The 18,391-nt window shown below is 43.8% G+C and overlaps 1 protein-coding gene across 1 annotated transcript; it reads left to right on the top strand.

The window, feature by feature from the left end:
- Nucleotides 1–52: 52 nt before the first annotated feature.
- On the top strand, nucleotides 53–13,119 carry raver1 (ribonucleoprotein, PTB-binding 1; the record flags this gene model as incomplete). The annotated part of the gene is made up of 14 exons (XM_080008868.1): nucleotides 53–391; nucleotides 1,668–1,734; nucleotides 2,702–3,171; nucleotides 5,035–5,226; nucleotides 5,961–6,081; nucleotides 6,173–6,273; nucleotides 6,739–6,820; nucleotides 7,028–7,230; nucleotides 7,322–7,403; nucleotides 7,591–7,733; nucleotides 7,902–7,973; nucleotides 11,169–11,300; nucleotides 11,539–11,601; nucleotides 12,276–13,119. The coding sequence occupies 14 exons, from the start codon at nucleotides 53–55 to the stop codon at nucleotides 12,420–12,422; spliced, it is 2,214 nt and encodes a 737-aa protein (XP_079864994.1). The 3' UTR covers nucleotides 12,423–13,119.
- Nucleotides 13,120–18,391: the final 5,272 nt, after the last annotated feature.

Genomic DNA, 18,391 nt, shown 5'->3' with positions numbered 1-18,391 from the left:
GCTCAAAAGTGACAGTGCGCGGAGGCCGCAGAGGAGACCCCTGAACCCTGTGATGGCGGCCGCCGTGTCCGTTAGCGCTGCCGGAGAAGAGAGCACGGGCGCCGGGCTCGACTTCGCTCACCGTCCGCCGCCGCCGCCGCCCAACGACGGCTACGGCAGCCCCGCCGCCGACGACCCCGCCGGCTGGGTGCCCGGGCAGGGCGGGCGTCCTCCGGAGGTCGAGCCGGGCGGCGGCGACTCGCCGGGCCACGAGTGTCGGCGCCGGGTCGACGAGGAGCTGACGCTGCTGAGCCCGGACGAGGTCGAGGGTCGCCTGGACAGAACCAGACGGGAGTTTTACAACCGTCGCAAAATTACGATTAAAAACCTTCCGTCTGATGTTAGTAACCAGGTGAGACGCAGAACGAGTGAAAGGGGGGGAAAAAAACCCCCAAAAACCAACAGTTTGAAAACAACAGCCTGCGGGCGGCGGCGCGCTCCGATTGATTGATTGGTTGATTGATTAATCGCAGCCGTAGCGGCTAGCGTTAGCTTAGCGCAAACTTTCTGCCATGCCATCAGTTTAGCTAGCTCGTTAGCTTTCTAACCTCGTCTCTGTTCACTTATTCCCGTCCCACGCTTCGGCAGGTGCGACGAGCGCACGCTTTTCAACGCGTTGATTCGACGTTAAAGACCAATACCGCACGCTGATACAATCGATTAAGTTGACTTTGCGGGCCACCACGGCGGATATTCAATTATTAAATAGGGAAAAAAATGACCTGAAAGGGTGGGGGGGGGGGGGGGGGGGGGTCCAATATACATACATACAATATACCTCTGCGTTGACAACTCGCTCTTTCCAAATAGGAAACTGCATAAATATACAATCGTTTTCACTTTTACGTTAATTGGGAACAGTCAGCATGGCGTGGTAGTCAAACATATATTATAAAGCAAAAACGAACAAACAAATTAAAACATAAAAATCAAATCCAGCGTTATGGCGCTGACATCACAGTGATGCAATCGGTTGTTTACTCTGCGGGCTAACCGGGCCAGTAATTTAATAACTACACGGGCAGGTCGTCAGATAAGTTAAGCCGTGCCCCGCGATGGACGTCAACATTCGGAGGGGGGGGGGGGGTTGACAGCAGACGACCACGGTGCTTAAAAGTCGTGAGAGAAGTAGATTAAAGTTGCCGGGGAAAACCCAAAGCACCGCTTCGATCGCACTGATCGATCCCGGAGTTTCAGATGATGCCACATTTTTTATTTTTTTTTGGAACGTGCTTGACTGGTGGGGAACGGGCCTTTTGTTAGGCCCGAGCTGGGAGTTCCAGATGGGGACGGGAGTCGGGACAACAAAGGGCAGAAGGCCTGGAGACAAAACGCTTCGGAAAGTGCTGGACAGCATCGCCGCGCGTTTGTGGCAGGAAAAGCAAAGTCTGAGCTATTTCTCACGCAACAAAAGGGGGTCGTTTCATGCACCCAGGAGGTGTTCGTGCGCGGGCCGTTTCCATCCAAAGGTTTGATTAAGGTTGTAATTTGATATCGACTGAATTAACTTCGCCCCTTCGTGTTTTTATTTGAATTTTTTTTTATTTTTTTATTAACGAGACATGACATGCGGGATAAATGATTTGGCAGAAATGCAATTACCTGCTCGTTATTTATTTCTTTTTCAGGAGGTGCATGAGCTGCTGAGCAACTACGACCTGAAGTACTGCTTCGTGGACAAATACAAGGGCACAGGTTGGTATGGTGAAGAAAATCTCTCTTTTTTTTTTTTCTTTTTTTTTTTTAATTATTATTCTAGTGGGTTGTGAAAGTAATTCAAAAAGTTAGTATTTCAGTGGTCTCCAAGCGCACGCAGTCAACTAGAACATCACAGTATTTAACTTTTCAGCCGGGGGAGGGGTTTGTGTTTGTTTAGCTGTTTTGTGTATAAGTTTCCATCACACTGTGTTGTGCCAATACATCGTTTTATATAGTTTCTAGAATAGACAAATATTTTCAAGTAGTAGGAGCCATGCTGAGCAATTGGGTTTTTGAACATTTTTGAAGTTACTGTGAGATTGATCCAATGAGACCTTTTGTTTGGCCTCCAAAATAATGATGTCATCACTGTATAAGATAATATGTATTTGTGGTGCTTGTATAGAGTACACCCATTCATTTCTCTAGCCATTTTCAGTATTCTGTTCTGACAGCCTAATATCAATAAATCAAACAGTATACCCTCCTTCTCAGTTATCCTCCTACTTACGAATAAACCCACCTCACAAATTATTACTGGAGCTCAGATTTTTCTTTAACTAATTCAGATAAATGGTACAAAAAAGATTACACTAATGATGGGGTCAAATTGAAAAATCAAACAAACCTATGTATGTTCAATAGTAAATGTACTCTTATGGGCATGATGAAAGTAACCATTGACTATTGCATCAGGGAGGAAATGTATCTAGGAGACGTACAAATCTCATTATAAAGCACATGGTGAAAATCAGTCAACCTTGTTGATGTGTGAATGAGGGTTCTGTAGGATAATACTGGTGTGTTTAGATGTCTTATCTCTGGATGTGCTAAATTAATGACTAACCTTTGGTTCCTCATGGTGACTACAAGCAACAATCTCAAGTTATGAAACAATGGTACAAATGTCACTTAACAAATGTTTCCTGTATGGTGCACATTTTTCTCTTCTCCTTGCCCTCAGCCTTTGTCACACTGCTTAATGGCGAGCAGGCACAGTGTGCCATCAAGGAGTTCCACCAGCATGTCCTGCGGGACCGGGAGATCTCCGTGCAGCTGCAGCCCACTGACGCTCTGCTTTGCATCGCCAACCTGCCCCACGCCTTCACCCAGCAGCAGTTTGAGGACCTGGTGCGGCCTTTTGGAAACCTGGAGCGCTGCTTCCTGGTGTACAGCGCTGCCACTGGCCACTCTAAGGGCTACGGCTTCGTGGAGTACATGAAGAAGGATTCTGCGGCCCGCGCAAAGTCCGAGCTCCTGGGGAAGCAGCTAGGCTCCCGCACCTTATACGTCCACTGGACTGAGGTGGGCTCCCTCACCTACCCCTTGCTCCACTCCAGATGCCTGTGCGTGGACCGCCTGCCCCCGAGCCTGCTGACTGCCCAGGACCTCCGCAACGCCCTCGCTGACACACATGTGCCCGTCTTCTGCCAGGTCTGGTTTACCACAACACACTCACAACCTGCTCTAGAAATGTCCCAGGGACACAGGACTGCACTTCTATTCATAGAAGTGCAAAGAGGGGTCTACTTTACATGAGACATTTTATATTAGAAACCATGCTGTATATTTTGACCGTTGGAGCAATTAAATTAAATCTGATGTCTATGCACTTGAAAGTTGCACAAGTACAACCGGGACCTTACTGCAGTCTTTTTGGTAAAGGAAGCAAGAGGGTATTTCAAAATATTTTACTTTGATTTTGCACTACCGCTCACCTTTGCCCTGGTTTTCACATGTCCATTCATAGTTTCTATAGCAATGAGCTAAGCCAGTTTCTATGGCGATGACCACCTGACTCCCCCAGGTGGTGTCATTCTGTCGGCCATTCTGGAATGGGAAAGAGTGCTGTCCTTTTCGTGTGAAAGACACTGTATTACTATCTGTTGACTCCTGTTATTTTAGGACCGCAACAAATGTTTTGGACATTTCCAAGGCCCTCACATTTCTAAAAGCTACATTAAATGCGCTTTCTGATGTAATATGGTATGATTATGTGGGATCAATAACTGGCTTTGTAACAGTAAGACCTGATATGTAAGGAATTGTTGCAACCTGGTGTTATACAGGGCTCACAATTTAAAAAGATGAAAATCAAAACTCATTGCTATAAAATGTATGTATAATTTTTAACTAATACACTTTTCTTTCCCCTTTTGTGAGTGGCAAAATGGTGGGACTACAAATGAACAGACTCAGGCTCGGGCTCGGGCTTAACACTTGCGTTTTTAGAACAAATTCCCTGAACGAATGTATTGCCGTAGACCCGTGGCGGGTGCACATTTTGCTTGTGGGGCAGTGCAAGAACATGAACCCAAAGTGGCCCATCCATCCCCTCAGCTGCACTCATCTGCAAATGATATACGTCACAACTAAATGTCTACTGACACTGCTGCAGATTGACTTAGACACACCCACCACCCCACATGGACACATTTAACAATACTATAAGGATATACGTTGAGAACCCCGCCGATCGGAATAACTATATTGTTATTTCCATAACGTGACATTGCTTTTACCCGCGAGGCCCAAGCCCCGCCCTCCGGCCACGTCACCCAGCGTGCTATCTAGACAAAATTAAAAGATTGGCTGGCTCACTGACCGTTTTATCCTTGGCTTGTTATTCCTCTTCTCCTACTTGGACCCATGATAGACTAGTCTATTTTCTTTTTGTGTAGACACAAACTTTTGAAATAACCCCATCCATACCAAAAACATAAAATCAAAGAATGCGAACTGACCGAACTAGCCAGGCAACAAGTGTGGAGTTCATTTCCTGCACAGTGTCACTTCAGCTGCCAATCAAATACGTGCAAACTGCCACAGTGGGGGAGACGTGAGGGGAAGCCCATGAGGGCAATCTCACTCTCTGTCAGAATCGAGAATTGATCATCCTGAGGCGGTGTTATTGACCGTATTAACAGTGGGGTACATTCTTCTATTTATTTTGATTACGCTGTGCACCCCAATCATTTGCCAATGGTTCTTTTGCCATTAGTCGGCCCTGGCAGTATGAAGTCATATCACGATTAAATTGTTTAAGATGCCGCACTAGATGTTTTACCCTGCCAGACCTTTATGGTAAAGCACATTGATGCACCTAATTGAATGAAGTCCAGGGAGTTTCATGGTAGACAATCTATCAATTTGAATGTCCTTGCTCAACCTAAAGGGGAAAACTAAAAGTGTCATCAATCAACCAGGTTGTATCAAAATGCAAAGAATTTTTACCAATAACATTGGTTATTCCGCGAGAGGAACTTCCCCTTGTTCAGTTTTGCTCTTTTTCCACAGCTGGCTCAGGGACAAGATGTAAGTTTCCGTCGTTTTGCCGTGTTGGAGTTTGCTGCAGCGGAGATGGCTGAGGAAGTGCAGAGACTGACTGATGGAAGACTGCTCGGTGGGGCGCACGTCCGGGTTTCGTTCTGTGCACCAGGGCCACCGGGACGGAGCATGTTGGCGGCTTTGATTGCTGCCCAGACCATGGTACTTTAAAGGAGAAATGGAGAACTGTTTTTCTTTTACTTATTATGAAGTTAATGTTGATTGCACAGTGTCTTGGCTGTATAATAATGACACTGTCTGAGTTTTTATGTTGGTTCCCTATGAGCCCCTATCGCTGTTATACAGTCTGCCACCAGGTACGAACTCTGGGGAAATCGAGGGATTTACGGCAGTGCATCAACCAATGCGCAACCATCAGCAGAAATGGCTGACGGTGGAGCAATTTACTCCACCTAGATCATAAATCCTCGAGTATAAAAATGACTCATTGAAATAGTTTGAGAAATGTAAAAGTTGGTGCTTTTTTTTATCCAGAAAAACCGCAGTTCCCCCATTTACTTGTATTTGTTTACAGGCCAGTCCAATATGGTGCCGATGTTGACGTATCACAGTAACGAAGCAGTCAATGCGGTGTATATGTCTATGATTGCGCAACAAAAATAGATCACATCAAACTAAAATTGTGACTTAAATTTACCTCTTCAGTGAACGTGCTTCTAGCTTTTATTTCCAAAGTGATGTTGCTCACTTCCACAGAGCGCTCTGAGTAAAATGTAAAGCGAGCCGGTTGTCTTTGCAACAGCGGCACAAGCAATAACACCGCTTAGAAACGCCAGGGAGGAAGTTGAAAAGGTGTCTACTGCTGCAGCTCTATAAAATATCAAGTCACTCTAGTGATCTTGTTGACGTTGAAGGTCTTTTTCTCTCCCGCCAAGGCCGTGAACCGAGGGAAGGGCCTCCTTCCCGAGCCCACCGCCATGCAGATCCTCACGGGCCTCAGTAACCCGGCGACACTTAAGATGCTGCTCAACCCCCTGACGCACGGGCGCAAACAAGGTGAGGCCTCGCAAGGCCCAGAGGCGCTGGCGAAGTGTCATTGCCGTTTGTTTGGAGTCGATCCCTCACAGGATGTTCTGTCGGTGTGCAGGTCTTCTCGGCGCTGCCCCCGCTGTGCCCCTGCTGGCCAACCCTGCCCTCTCAGCCGCCCTGTTCCAGCTGCTGCTCCAGAACCAGGCCCAAGCCCAACAGGTACCCCCTGGCTTCTCTTTATTGCCGCCGTCTTGACCTGTCAGTACTTTCATGCGGACTCAATCACACTGAAAGGTCTTTCCCTCTTCACCACTAGCAAGCCTTTCTGGGAAATCATCTTCTCTGGGCTCAAGTGCTGCACAATAAAGAAAACCGTCTAGTGCCTTGTGTGAGTGATAATGACATGAGGGTTTGTAGATCAGTGTGTGGCGTCATGGTAAAACCCAAAACGGCCCCTTTTTTCTTTTTGGAGTGAGTTTTTCTTTCTTTTGTTTTTTTTGTGTGTTGCGCTGAGAACATTTAAATACATGCAGCAAGGACATAATTGCATATGTGGTGAGTAAGCCTTGGTGAGGTTGAAGTGTGCCAATGTAGCCCTAATTTTTTTCCTTTTGCTGTGAGTTTGGAAGGGAATCGGCTTGTCCCTGTAGTGACCTTTCCCTTACCCATGCCTTCTCTGGCCAGCAGGCAGGACTGATGGGGGAAAATCCCCTGGCCGCTCTGCCACTCCAACAGAGCGTCCATCTGCTTGGAGACCCACCCCAAGGTTTGGAAACCATTCACTCCAGCCGCTCGCCCCTACAGCCACAAACTGTCCTGCTCTGCTCCTGCGAAACATCTGTTGCCATAAATGCCTGCTACTCGCGTATGATTTGCAGACCGTTCTCGTCAAATGTTATGTTAATGTTGTGTTCCGTATTGCTTTGCCTTCTCTGTAAAGTTGTGATGACGCGTTGGTTTTATTTGCTCCTAGGTGGTATGTTACCAGGTTTTGGTCTGCCAGCAGATCATTTGGCCCCCCTAAAGCCCATGTCTCTTGGCAGAGCCCTAGGAAGGGAGCAGGAGTCCCCCACAGCAGCATGCACCTTCCCCCAGACTCCCTCCCCCACTCTGCAGGGGGTCTCGATGCCCCTGATGGGTGGCATGATGGGGACAGAAGGGCTTGCACCACAAGGGGTGACTCTCTAGCTTTATCTTATCCTCTTATTTCCTGATTGCTATAATTTATAACACCAACTTTTTGGTCACTTTTTTCCCCCTCTTTCAGGTATCAATACTGGGGGAGCCCTCCAAGGAGGTTAACCTACTCCAGGGAGCTTTCCTGAACGCCCATCACCTGTTTTCATCAGGTGAGTTGACCTTTTATTTTTAATTTATTTATTATATAAACCATCTTTGGTTGGTAATGCTGTTTGAGTTTATTTTTTGACTTATTTGGGCCTGTGTAGTTTGACAGGTTTATATTTTGATTTTATTTATATTTATTTATTTATTTATTTATTTATTTATTTATTTATTTTCCCCTCCCTCACACAGGAGCGAACTGCAGACCGCACCCGTATAGGAAGAGGCCTACTCTAAGCAACGTGTCAAACCAGCGAACAAACCAGAGCCTTCATGCAAATTATAACTTGCGCTACCAGGAGTCTTACAGCCCAGAGTACACTCCTCTACACCAGGTAGCCACTCCTTTTACTTTGTTACCTAGCAAACCTATCTGTTATTTAAAAGGACTGCAATGGACCATATTGATCTTTGCCAGGCTGTAGCGCTCATGCCATCTGGCTACTTATTGCGCAGCCTTTATGATTTGATTTGGTGTGAGAACAGTCTGCTGTTTGTTCCAGGATCCTCTGGCCCACCTGTACAAACAGCAGGAGAATCTGGACACTGGGGCCTTGGCAGGGTTTGGACCGCAGGTAATGGGCCTATAATCTCATTCTAGGACCCCCACCCCATGCTCAGATGTAGCATGAGCTATGACTTGAGGCGCAGTATACATTGCAAATCCTGTGACAAACCTTTTAAGCCCTCTGCTATTTTGACTTTTCAATGCCATTACCAATAATTATATAGTTGGTGGGAATAGAAATCTTTCCTTCTTGGGACTATATTTATTTTGAATTTGTGGTGTGATGAAGACCCAGAATCAGGTTTGGAGTTTAAGAATGGTGTATTGACATTGGTTGATGCAATCAGATTTTTCTCCTTAACTGTTTGAATCACTATAGCTAGGATGGATTCAATTTCTTTCTAAACTAAAGAAATGGGTATACCAGAAATACAACAGTCAATTGGATGTTTAGCTTCATTGCAGCAAAGCAGTAGTGCCAGTCTGCCGCCACACCAAAAACAGCTATTAGCAGATGGCTATTAAAGCTACATCCCTCGGGTTGGACCAATCTTGAGCTTGTGGGTCTGTACAGCCCCCCCCCCTCCCCCCATCCACTCACTCAACATCCACTGATACGCAGTGCAGTGAGCGCAGCGGTATTTTATTATCCACCAACCCGTAACGCTGTATTGCTGAGATAAAAGGGGAAGTGGGGGAGTAATAATAAAGCACAAAAATGTGACAGTTGTGTTCACATGTAAAACATGAGGTGCGCGATCGGCCGCTTCTCAGCTTGCTTGGCCGTGAATGGTGACCAACCAGATCAGTGTCAGACACATCTGGTTCTGTGCCAGGGAAATTTAGACGCCCGATACTGTGCTCATGTACTCTAAAATTGTTCCATGTTGTATTTTATATTATTGGAACTAAGGGACAGTATCATTGATGTACAGCGGGTATACCCAATGAGACCATATTATGAGAGAATTTGATTTCTCTGATCACGGATATAAACTTTAAATGATCGGACCAACATGTAAAATAAGTCAGTTTTATTATGAACATACAATTTAATACAGTTCTCAATCGTCCCGACTCGGCAGATCAAAACTGTTTATTAAAAAAAAAAAACCTGAAATCAAAGTGGCCAAGAATCGCCGCATCTCTAGTAATTCGGTAGCTTTACGCGATGATGCGTTTCAAGGTGTATATCCTCATGAGATAAATTTGTGTACTTGGTTAGTTGTAGTAGCTCGCATACGCTAGTTTGTTACGTCGTTCATTGCATACGCTCGTTACCAGACTGCTACGGTGTGGATAACTCTTGGGAGTAATTTAGCGGCGCTAACTCGGACACCCCAGACTCCGTTACACTATTGTGGTTTTCAAAATATTTTCCCAAGGTTGGCAGCTCTGCTATTCCAACAGGTATATCCGTCCATACCTTCTAAATCCATCCTTTTCCTGACGCTCTGTTTAAGTGGGAGGAGCCTCATCAGTCCACCAAAATCTGTTACTAAGCAAATTTGAGGCGAGAAATAAGCAATCCAGTTTCTGCATTTTCACTCGTTGGATCTACAAGGCCTCGTTTAAAAGTGTGTTCCGACTTATGTTGCCGTTCTGCAAGCTTGTGGGGGGGGGGCGCACCGGGACACTTTTTTTTCTTTTTTTTTTTTTCATGGAAAATAAATACATCTACAATTTGAAAAACTCTATTTATTGGTTTTGTTTGGAGAAACGCACAGCGGATCACGCACCACAGCCCAGTCTATCTTTTGCATACTTTGTGGTTTTAATTTTTATTTTTATTTATATATATATATACACACACACACACGTACGTACATTTCCATCATCTGCAGTTTCTTCATGGACAGTTGGTAATAATTCTTCATCCTTAAAAGATTTGTGCTGGTCTTCCCAGCAGTGGTGGGTAAACACCCCCTAGGCTCACTTTGTCTGGGGCGCCCCCATACTTATATTTTACCGGTAAAAACAATTTAGTGCCACGTGTCAGTGTGCTAGGACTATTACTCGGGCACACTGCCACACACACACACACACACACACACACTGAAACACCAATGCTACAGAAAAGTAATTCACAGTCTATCTTGCAAGCTGGTAAAAGCTTTTGGCTTTCTAAACCAAGAGGTAAAACACCTGCAGCAGTAAAGAACACCCTGTTTTACTGAGGCAAAATCACATCCTTACGGAGATACAAATTGATCGGCTGTCTAATACCACAATGAAACAATGCCATAAAAATACAACAAACACAGCAGCACAATCATAAATACATATTCATTTTTTAAATTTTATTTAAGTTTTCTGACAGAAGTCCGTAATGAGGCTGGTAAAATCAAACTTGCGCAGGTAATCACTTTCAATGGATGTCAGACAGGTGGTTTGGTCTGAGATCCCATTGTGGATTGGTTTATTTTTAATTTAGTCCCAGTTTTGACAAAGGGCCGCTCCCCGCTGGCATTGGTTACAGGCAAAGTCATAAATAGTTGCAGTGTTGTATGATTTGGAAACGCTGACTGTAGTTTCCTTCCTCTAAAAGTTGCAGCAGTGACCTTGCTGAGGTGTCCTTGATTTCTTTGAATTCCGCTCCGCTGTTATTTTCTTTGACATTTTGCCGCAATGCGGTCACGTGCAGTGACGTATTATATGAATACCATGTTGACCTGATGAACCTGGCCACATGGACCACACATCTGCCAAATCAGCTGCTTTAATTTTTTAAATGATTCTTATGGGCCAATAAGTCATATCATTTTTTTTTTTCTAATTTTTATCCCTTCCCCCTCTGAAGTGAATTTAGATGATTGGGGGGGAAAAAAAAAAAAAAAGTCTGGCCAATCCAAGGCAGTTGCACATGTGGGGCCCAGATACAGCAGCCTAGGTTAGCCTGTGCATTAATCCACGCCACCTCCCCAGTGCCGCTTTTTGTCTCTTATTTTGCCGGCCGTGGGTGGAGTTGCTCTCAGGTGGAGGGCGGTTCTAATGCTACTGAAGCCCTAAATGACATGGATGAGGGCTGCCAATCTGAACAGCGTGCTTCACCACATGTTTTCTGAAATAGACAGCTCACCAAAAAAAAAAAGGTAGTCGTCTTATTTCACAGCTTGTGTGTTAGTAGGCCCATCAGGAGTTTCATATTAGGTTCCCGTTTAAATCAGGAGTCTCTTATTTTCCGCAAATGCTTCCTGTTCTGATTTGAAGATGGTTGTGTACCAGTGACACCAGTGTATAAATCAGTTGTGTGTGTCTGCAGCTGTCCTGCCAGCCAGAATATAGTGAGCAGTCTTCCCGCTATGGCTTCCCTCCAAGTCCACCCCTGTCCTCATACTTCAGCTTGGGACCTGTGCCCCCCAGAAACAGCCTCTCCTCCACCCAGCTCAACAAGGTGAGTCAGCTGCTTTTTCTCATCGATTGTTCAACCACAAACTGACTTTTTTTTTTTTTTTTTTTTTTTCCCCCTCTCTCCCCAAATCTGTATTAATCACAATCAGATTTGGGGAGAGCGACAAAGGATAAGTAGTGGTGTAAATGTTGAAATTGGTCATTAATCATTTCTGTGTAAGCTGTCTAGATTCATAAATGGGTTTCTGTGGTTGAATATTAACGGTCTGCTCTGAACTCAGGCTGTGGGAATGCCTCCTGTGAGCCACAACAGCTACCCTCCTGGATTTGGAAATGGGATGAAGGTATTTTACTTAAATGTTCCTCTTTTCCCTTTAAAGCAAAACTGTTGTGTTTTTTTAATATAGATAGATAGATAATCTCTCTCTATCCATCACACACCTTACAATAACGGCTTCAAAATCCTTTTGATGGTACTGTCCTGTTAGAACTTGTAATATGGAGACTGGCATCTCTTTCATTCCCACCTGCTCTCGCACTTTGTAACTTCTGTGTTTGGGTTCGCAACCACGGAAAAGTACATTACGCTCCACGGCACTACGTCGCTTCCTTGATGTATGGTTCAGGGTTTATGTTGGCCGGTAATTGCAGTTCTTGTTGTCGTTTTCTCTCGTGATTAATATTAAAACATCAAAAAAATATATTAAATGGATTATAAACTTGCCTGTCTACATATCTGGTAATGTTCATATGAAATGTAGCCGCACTCCACCTCTCGAGCGGTACATGATATCTGCGTTTGTTACATAGATTTGTTATTGAAACGTGACCGGTGAGGTTTGAGTTTGTCCGTTAAAATGAATTATTTTCCAACGCCGGAGTTTTAAGAGTGGCGGGAATGTGCAATTGCACTCAAACTGTAGGGGCGCCAAATACCAAATGTTACATAGGGCTGCTTTAACGTTCACTTACTTTTACTAACCGTTTTTAATTGACGTCCTGATTTGTTAAATTGCAGACTCCTATTGGTGGCCATAAGCGGGACTTCTCGCGGCTCATCCCGTCTCCAGAGCCCAGTCCCGAAGGCGGCTACGTTGGCCAGCACTCCCAGGGCCTGGGCGGCCATTATGCAGACTCTTATTTGAAACGCAAGCGTATTTTCTGACAACCAAATGGCTTTTGCTGTGAGTAGTCATGTTGGGCTACTGGGACCTCCAGTAACAGGCGTCAGTTTGGCAGTCCACAGGTTCCTCCTCTGTGCGCTCCTGTAGGTGACCCCTGGAGGGCGCTGGGAGCGCAGCTTGTTGCTAACCGGACAGTTGTGTGCCAGTCTATGGGAGTTTTTGATGTTTCCTTTTCCCTATGTATATATGATTTCAGTGTGTTTGTAACTTAATTTTTTTTTTATTCAGTTTTAAGTTTGCGTTTTAATTTTGTTTTTAATTTCTTGAAGCCCTTTTGCCAAATACTTTGAGTATCTTGTACAAGAACAGGGGGGGAAAAAACCAAAGGTAAAGAATTTCTTTTGAGTCTCTCTTGCACCCCCTCCCCTAGTGAGTGTGGTGTCAACCGGTGTAAATCTATGGTTCAATCATTGCAATTTCAGTCATAGTAGTGCTGAGTTTTTGATTTATGGCCCTTTTTTATTGTCTGCAAACTACTTTCTAGACATCTTACTGTGATAATGCCTTTTATATAGCATACATTTAGGCCATTGCCAAGAAAGGGAGAAAAATATTGCAGCTATTGTAATGTATCTAGTAATCACTCTTTATGACTTATGATTTAAACAGCCTCCCTGTGTGTTAAAGGTTCATCGTTAAAGGTCATTTAATCAAACTGTTTTCAGGGTTCTTATTTGCTCCCACAGATTTGTTTGTCTGCGTTTACATATCTGCACAGGATTCAGGACTCTTCCATCCAGCAAAAAAAAATCTGTAAAGATGGCTGATATTGCCCTGTGTGTGGGATTTTTTTTAATTTTATTTTTCTCTCCTCAATCTCCTCTGGAAATGTTTTTCAAGCCTGAACTTTTCACGTTGTTTGTCTTTGAACTGCACCATTCCAACTTGTTATGGAGTCTGTGCTCTGCACTGGTTGAGCGTTTCACTCTGAAGGTTACTGGTCACATTACTACTGTTCTCACCTGTCTAAACTGTTTTCGCAAGAAGATGATCACTCAATTTATGTACAGTTTAACTTTTTAAATTTTTTGGGGGGGGTGTTTTATATGCTGAAGTTTATACTTTTTTTTTTTTTATGTTCTGGATTCTCAATTCCACACCTAAATGCCCCTGTTAAATGGGTGGGGTTGGTGTAGTGTTTATTTTAATTTTTTCCTCTGGTGCCATAATAATGTATAGACGCCTAAATCCTGTTTTCTCTTTGAGGCTTAAACAGTTCCCTGTCTTGAGACTCCTCATCTGCTCCTGGACGCCTCTGGCCTGCAAGCCAGTGAGGCCGGGCCGGGTGGAGCTGGCTTCTCCAGCCATTTGGATTGGTTGTTTTCCACAGCGGGCCGTGAAGGACCCACCGTGCTGCTTGTCATTCAAACAAAACACTGCTCCAACCAATTTCACTAAAAACAGCCCCAACTCTGGTCAACTTTTTTTTTTTTTTTTTTTTTTTTTTTTTTTTTTCGCCTCTTCTTTCTTTCCCCCGTCTCCTACAATCAATTTGTGTAGCATTTGTTAGGAATAAAGGCGTGCGTACTGATGGGCCTCTGTGGAACTTTGGTTGCTAACTGCGGAAGTAGACAGTGGTCGGACGTGCAAGGATGGGCTTGGGGAGCGTCCTCGAAATCTTGAAGCTTAAGTTTTCCGCTTGTCTCGGCTGCTGGAATTACCTCTCGTCTGGGGGCTGTCTTGATGAAAGCGAGCAGCGGATTGGTCAGTGACCGTTTGCATGTTTTGAACGATGCCCTGGTTGACAATTTGATTGTGATAACCCATTACCTCTAACTTCTGATGGGGACTGCAATACACTTGAGCCTTAACAGCGTTTGTGACCTCATGCCCTGTGTGGGCTTCTGACTAAATTTACTGTTTGTGTGTTAACTTGCTGTGTAAATACTTAAGCTTGGTTTTCCTTGGAGTCCTATACTCTTGTTTTCCTTGATTACGCCTGCCTTTGCTGTATTTTTTTTTTTCCTCCCTATAGATTGAGTTTGCTACTTCATGTGTTTGTACGTTTGAACAATGGCGCCGCGGCCCGCATGTGTTGTCTACACCAACGGATGCTGCTGAACTGTCATTCATTTCTGATTGCCTTGGGTCTTCATAGCTTCTCGTGCTTTCACCTGTACAGCCATGATTGTCTCTGTATGCCTGTGTGATGTGCGCAAGTAAATGTTATTTAAAACACACTTTTCTCATCTCGTCATTTAAAAACAAATGCATTGCTGTGATTTTCAATCTGATAGTGATAAGAGGGGCAAATCATAGTTTGAAAATGTGTCTACTGCCACCTTGAATATACTAAAATTAATTTTAGTATATGCAAGGTGGCAGACAAATGCTGGTTGCCATGGTGACAATATGTCGTAGGTCTATCACAATGGCTGTAACACTTGGGAGCCTTGACAATAAGGACAGAGTTGAATAGTTACGCACCATGCTTGTATTTGCTGTTAGTCTTATGGCTAAAATTATACATTTGAGCGAAAATAATTCAGACTATGTTGCCTGGCTGTTAGTTTTCATACCGCTCAGTGTAACCTAAGGCTGTTTTTATCTTACCCTAAAATGCCTGTTTTTGAAGAAACTTCCCAACCAGACACAATGGCATCGCTGTCCTCAAATTCCCCAGTGCAGTCAGGTTATCGTTCCTGCCTTGGATGCTTAGACCAAGTCTGTTTCTAAAATATGTAATGTTTCTGGAGTGAACTTTGGGTCCTCAGTGACTATTCACAGAAGCAAAGGTTATTTATATATAAATAAAATGTTTTGGTCAAGAAATGAATCTCCTAAGGCTCCACAAGGCCATTCCCACTCAGTCTACCACTGATTTATTGCAAAGATTAGACACTTTCTAATGGGTGGCTGAGTTTGTTTGGCCCATAAAATCTCTGCAACAGATCGAGCCTTTGAATGTGCCTTAAAGCAAAGCAATTTTATATAAATTTGTGACTTGCGGTATCCCACCCCAAACCTAGATCAGAGCCTTGGTGCTTTGCACTACCTGTCCTGCTGCACAGGACCCATAACTAAGATGTAATACCAGTGAAATGTCCAATGGCAATGATTTGAGACTTTCCCAGAGCTAATGACATCCATATAAGTAAATTGAACTCCTCTATAGTGTTAAACTCTCCCTGGAAAAACAAAAGTATTGAATCAAAACTTTATTTTTTTCATATTTCACAAATCTGCAAAATATCATCTACACAGTATGTTATTCTAATAGAGGTATTGCTCATAGTAGTAACTATTCCACTGATCCAACAATAAATCTCTGAAATCTTCTCGCTTCAGGGCTTGAGCACTTGTGTGGCTTCTTCCACCTTTTGTTGAATTTTTGCCAAAGGCTTGGTGAAAACCACAGCTTCCTCTGAGCAATAAACAACCTTTTTTTTTTTTTTAATATAACTTGTTCGTTGTAGCCCAGAAAATCAGATCTGTAGATACAATGTTTTGACGAGAAGGATCCAATGCTTTAATATTGGCATTGTGGTCATCAATCTTTTTGATTCTATTATTGGTCTTGGGACTCAGCTTTGCCAGTCCTTGGGATGTGTTATTATTTTGCTTGGAATTTTATTTTCTGTTCATGGAGCAGATGGATGATAATTATTTAAAAAAATAATAATTTTGTTAAAGGTGGAAAATTAAAATGCATGAAAAGACTAAAGCAAAGGTAAAACATTTAGTAATCACTCTAATGTATAATAGTCTGTGCCCAGTCCATGGGGAAATTTAAAAATCAATAGAAGAAATGTTCAATCAGTTTTTAAACAAGCAGGTGGTGTGCAATTTCAAAAACAAACTTAGCCATTTTGATCCAATTTGTGTAAATTAACTAACACCATGTCCTGGAAAGGGGATCATGATTGATGTGCCGGGTTGTCGGCCTCCTGCGTGGACATGCTTCCTCCCGCCTGCTTCACGTCTGTAATTCCCTCCTATATGTCCTCCTGCAGACTGTCTGCACCCAGAGTTCTCTGAGGGAACCACCAGGGCTCAGTGGACGGTATGTCAGACACATTTAGATTCCTGCCTTTCATACTTCCACCCACACAGTCACCCTGCGCAGTAGCTGCTGAATGCTGCTGAAACCTGTGATTTTCCCAAATACAGAGAGGGCGGTGGAAGAGCTCCAAAGGCAGAGCACTGCAGCAAGCGCTCACATTTGAAGAGGATTCTTATTTTATATATATATTTATGCAATGGATATAGATAGCTTTCTGTCATAACTATTGGTCACAACATTATTATTTTGCAGGTAGATTTGTATACACACGTTTTGTTTTTTTTATACGTAATTGATAAGAACTAGAAAGGCCATTTCCAGCTTCCTCTTGAATATAAGGTAAAGTAAGTATCACCGACCGGGGTCTGTCACGAGCGCCATTTTTAGCCGAATTAGTCATAGGCCTACACATCATCCCACTCCCCTGTATGACAATGGGTGTTTATTTTATTTTACACAATCGTTTAAAACAGAAGCCAGCAGAGAGCTGCTGTCTGCCTGTGGTTAATTCAAGTGGCGGAAAAGCTGCTCATTTCCTCTTATTTTGCTTTACCTAAAAACTAATTTTCACTCATCAGAATCGTGCTTTCAATTCCTCCGCATGTTCCCTCTCTCGTCTCAAGGTCGTTGTGCCATTCCATATTTTCCATTCGATTCTCTGTAAATGTTTTACGTGTGTGTATGTGCATATACAGTGTGTGTGTATATATGAATGATGTAATTTGACCAGTGGCGTAAAGTAAAAATACTTTGTACTTGAGTAATATTTGGGGGTTTCTGTACGTTACTGGAGTTATTTCTGTCGACTTTTCGCTACATTTAGCACCAAAAACCTATCATTTTACCCCGATGCATTTCCTTTGAACAACTTTGCCACTTTGCTATAATCGGGGGGGATGCTGTTAGTAAAGCCAGTCATCACGAGGTCCATGAGTGTCAACAATCGCTCTCGAGCTCGTGTTCAGATTTGCCAGGTGCGTGGTTTTCCCACTGAATTGGACGACTTTTTAAGGGTTGAAGCGGGATGTTCTCTTTTGGGGTTTTTTGGGGGTTTTTTTTATTCGGGGGTTGGGGGAAGGCTGGGTTTGTCATGGAGACCTGGCAACCACACCCGTGTTCAGTTTAGTCTTGTGTGACGTTGCTACTGAACGAGCACAGGATAGAGCGCTGGAGAGAGACGACCACAGCGAGGGCCTCCTCCAACGGTGGTGATGCCCCGCCCGCACCCCACCTCAACACCCCTGGCCATGTTTACAACAAATATTTTCTTATGTCAGAGTGTAAGATGCATCTTACCGATGGAAGTACCTCTTATTCTTACTGAAAAATAGAGAAATATTGGCAACCAGAGAACACAAACAAGCTCATAGCCAAAAAATGTACTACAATCCTGGCTTTTTTTTTTTTCAACAGCATTCACTTTGAGTTTTGACGCTAAAGCACATTTGATATCATCTTCCTTAAGGCTTTTACTCCAGTATTCAAACCAGTTAGTAAGATATCTCTTCTTTTACTCAAGTGCATCTTTCGGGTACTTTTTCCACCACTCAATATGACATTCTCTCTCATAATGGAAAAATGTAGCTGCACCTGATTGTTAAATATTCAACGTAGTATTTTCCATTGTGTGCGCAGGTCATAGAGTTTCCACATTAGGACCGTATCTCCATCGGACGAATAACCATTAATACCATATGTTTGGGAGAGCATTGGCAGAGCTGTTATTGGAGGAGGAAATCGGACAGCCTCGTGGTTAGAGAATCGCCGATACTGATTCTGTTTTGTTTTTTTCGCTCTCCGGTTACCTCATTACGTCCTCCATGCCTAATCCATCCGGCGGAGGAAAGGCTTTGGAATACAATTTTATCGCAGCATTCGAGGGGCTCTGCGGGCCCTCGAATGTTGTCCCTCACCTGAACCTCCGTCTCGGCGACTTGTCGGAACGTG

The sequence above is a fragment of the Zeus faber genome (assembly GCF_960531495.2).
Source record: "Zeus faber genome assembly, chromosome: 11".
Lineage (NCBI taxonomy): Eukaryota > Metazoa > Chordata > Actinopteri > Zeiformes > Zeidae > Zeus > Zeus faber.
The sequence above is the reverse complement of the archived record's forward strand: the minus strand, read 5'-3'. Positions and strand labels throughout refer to the sequence as shown.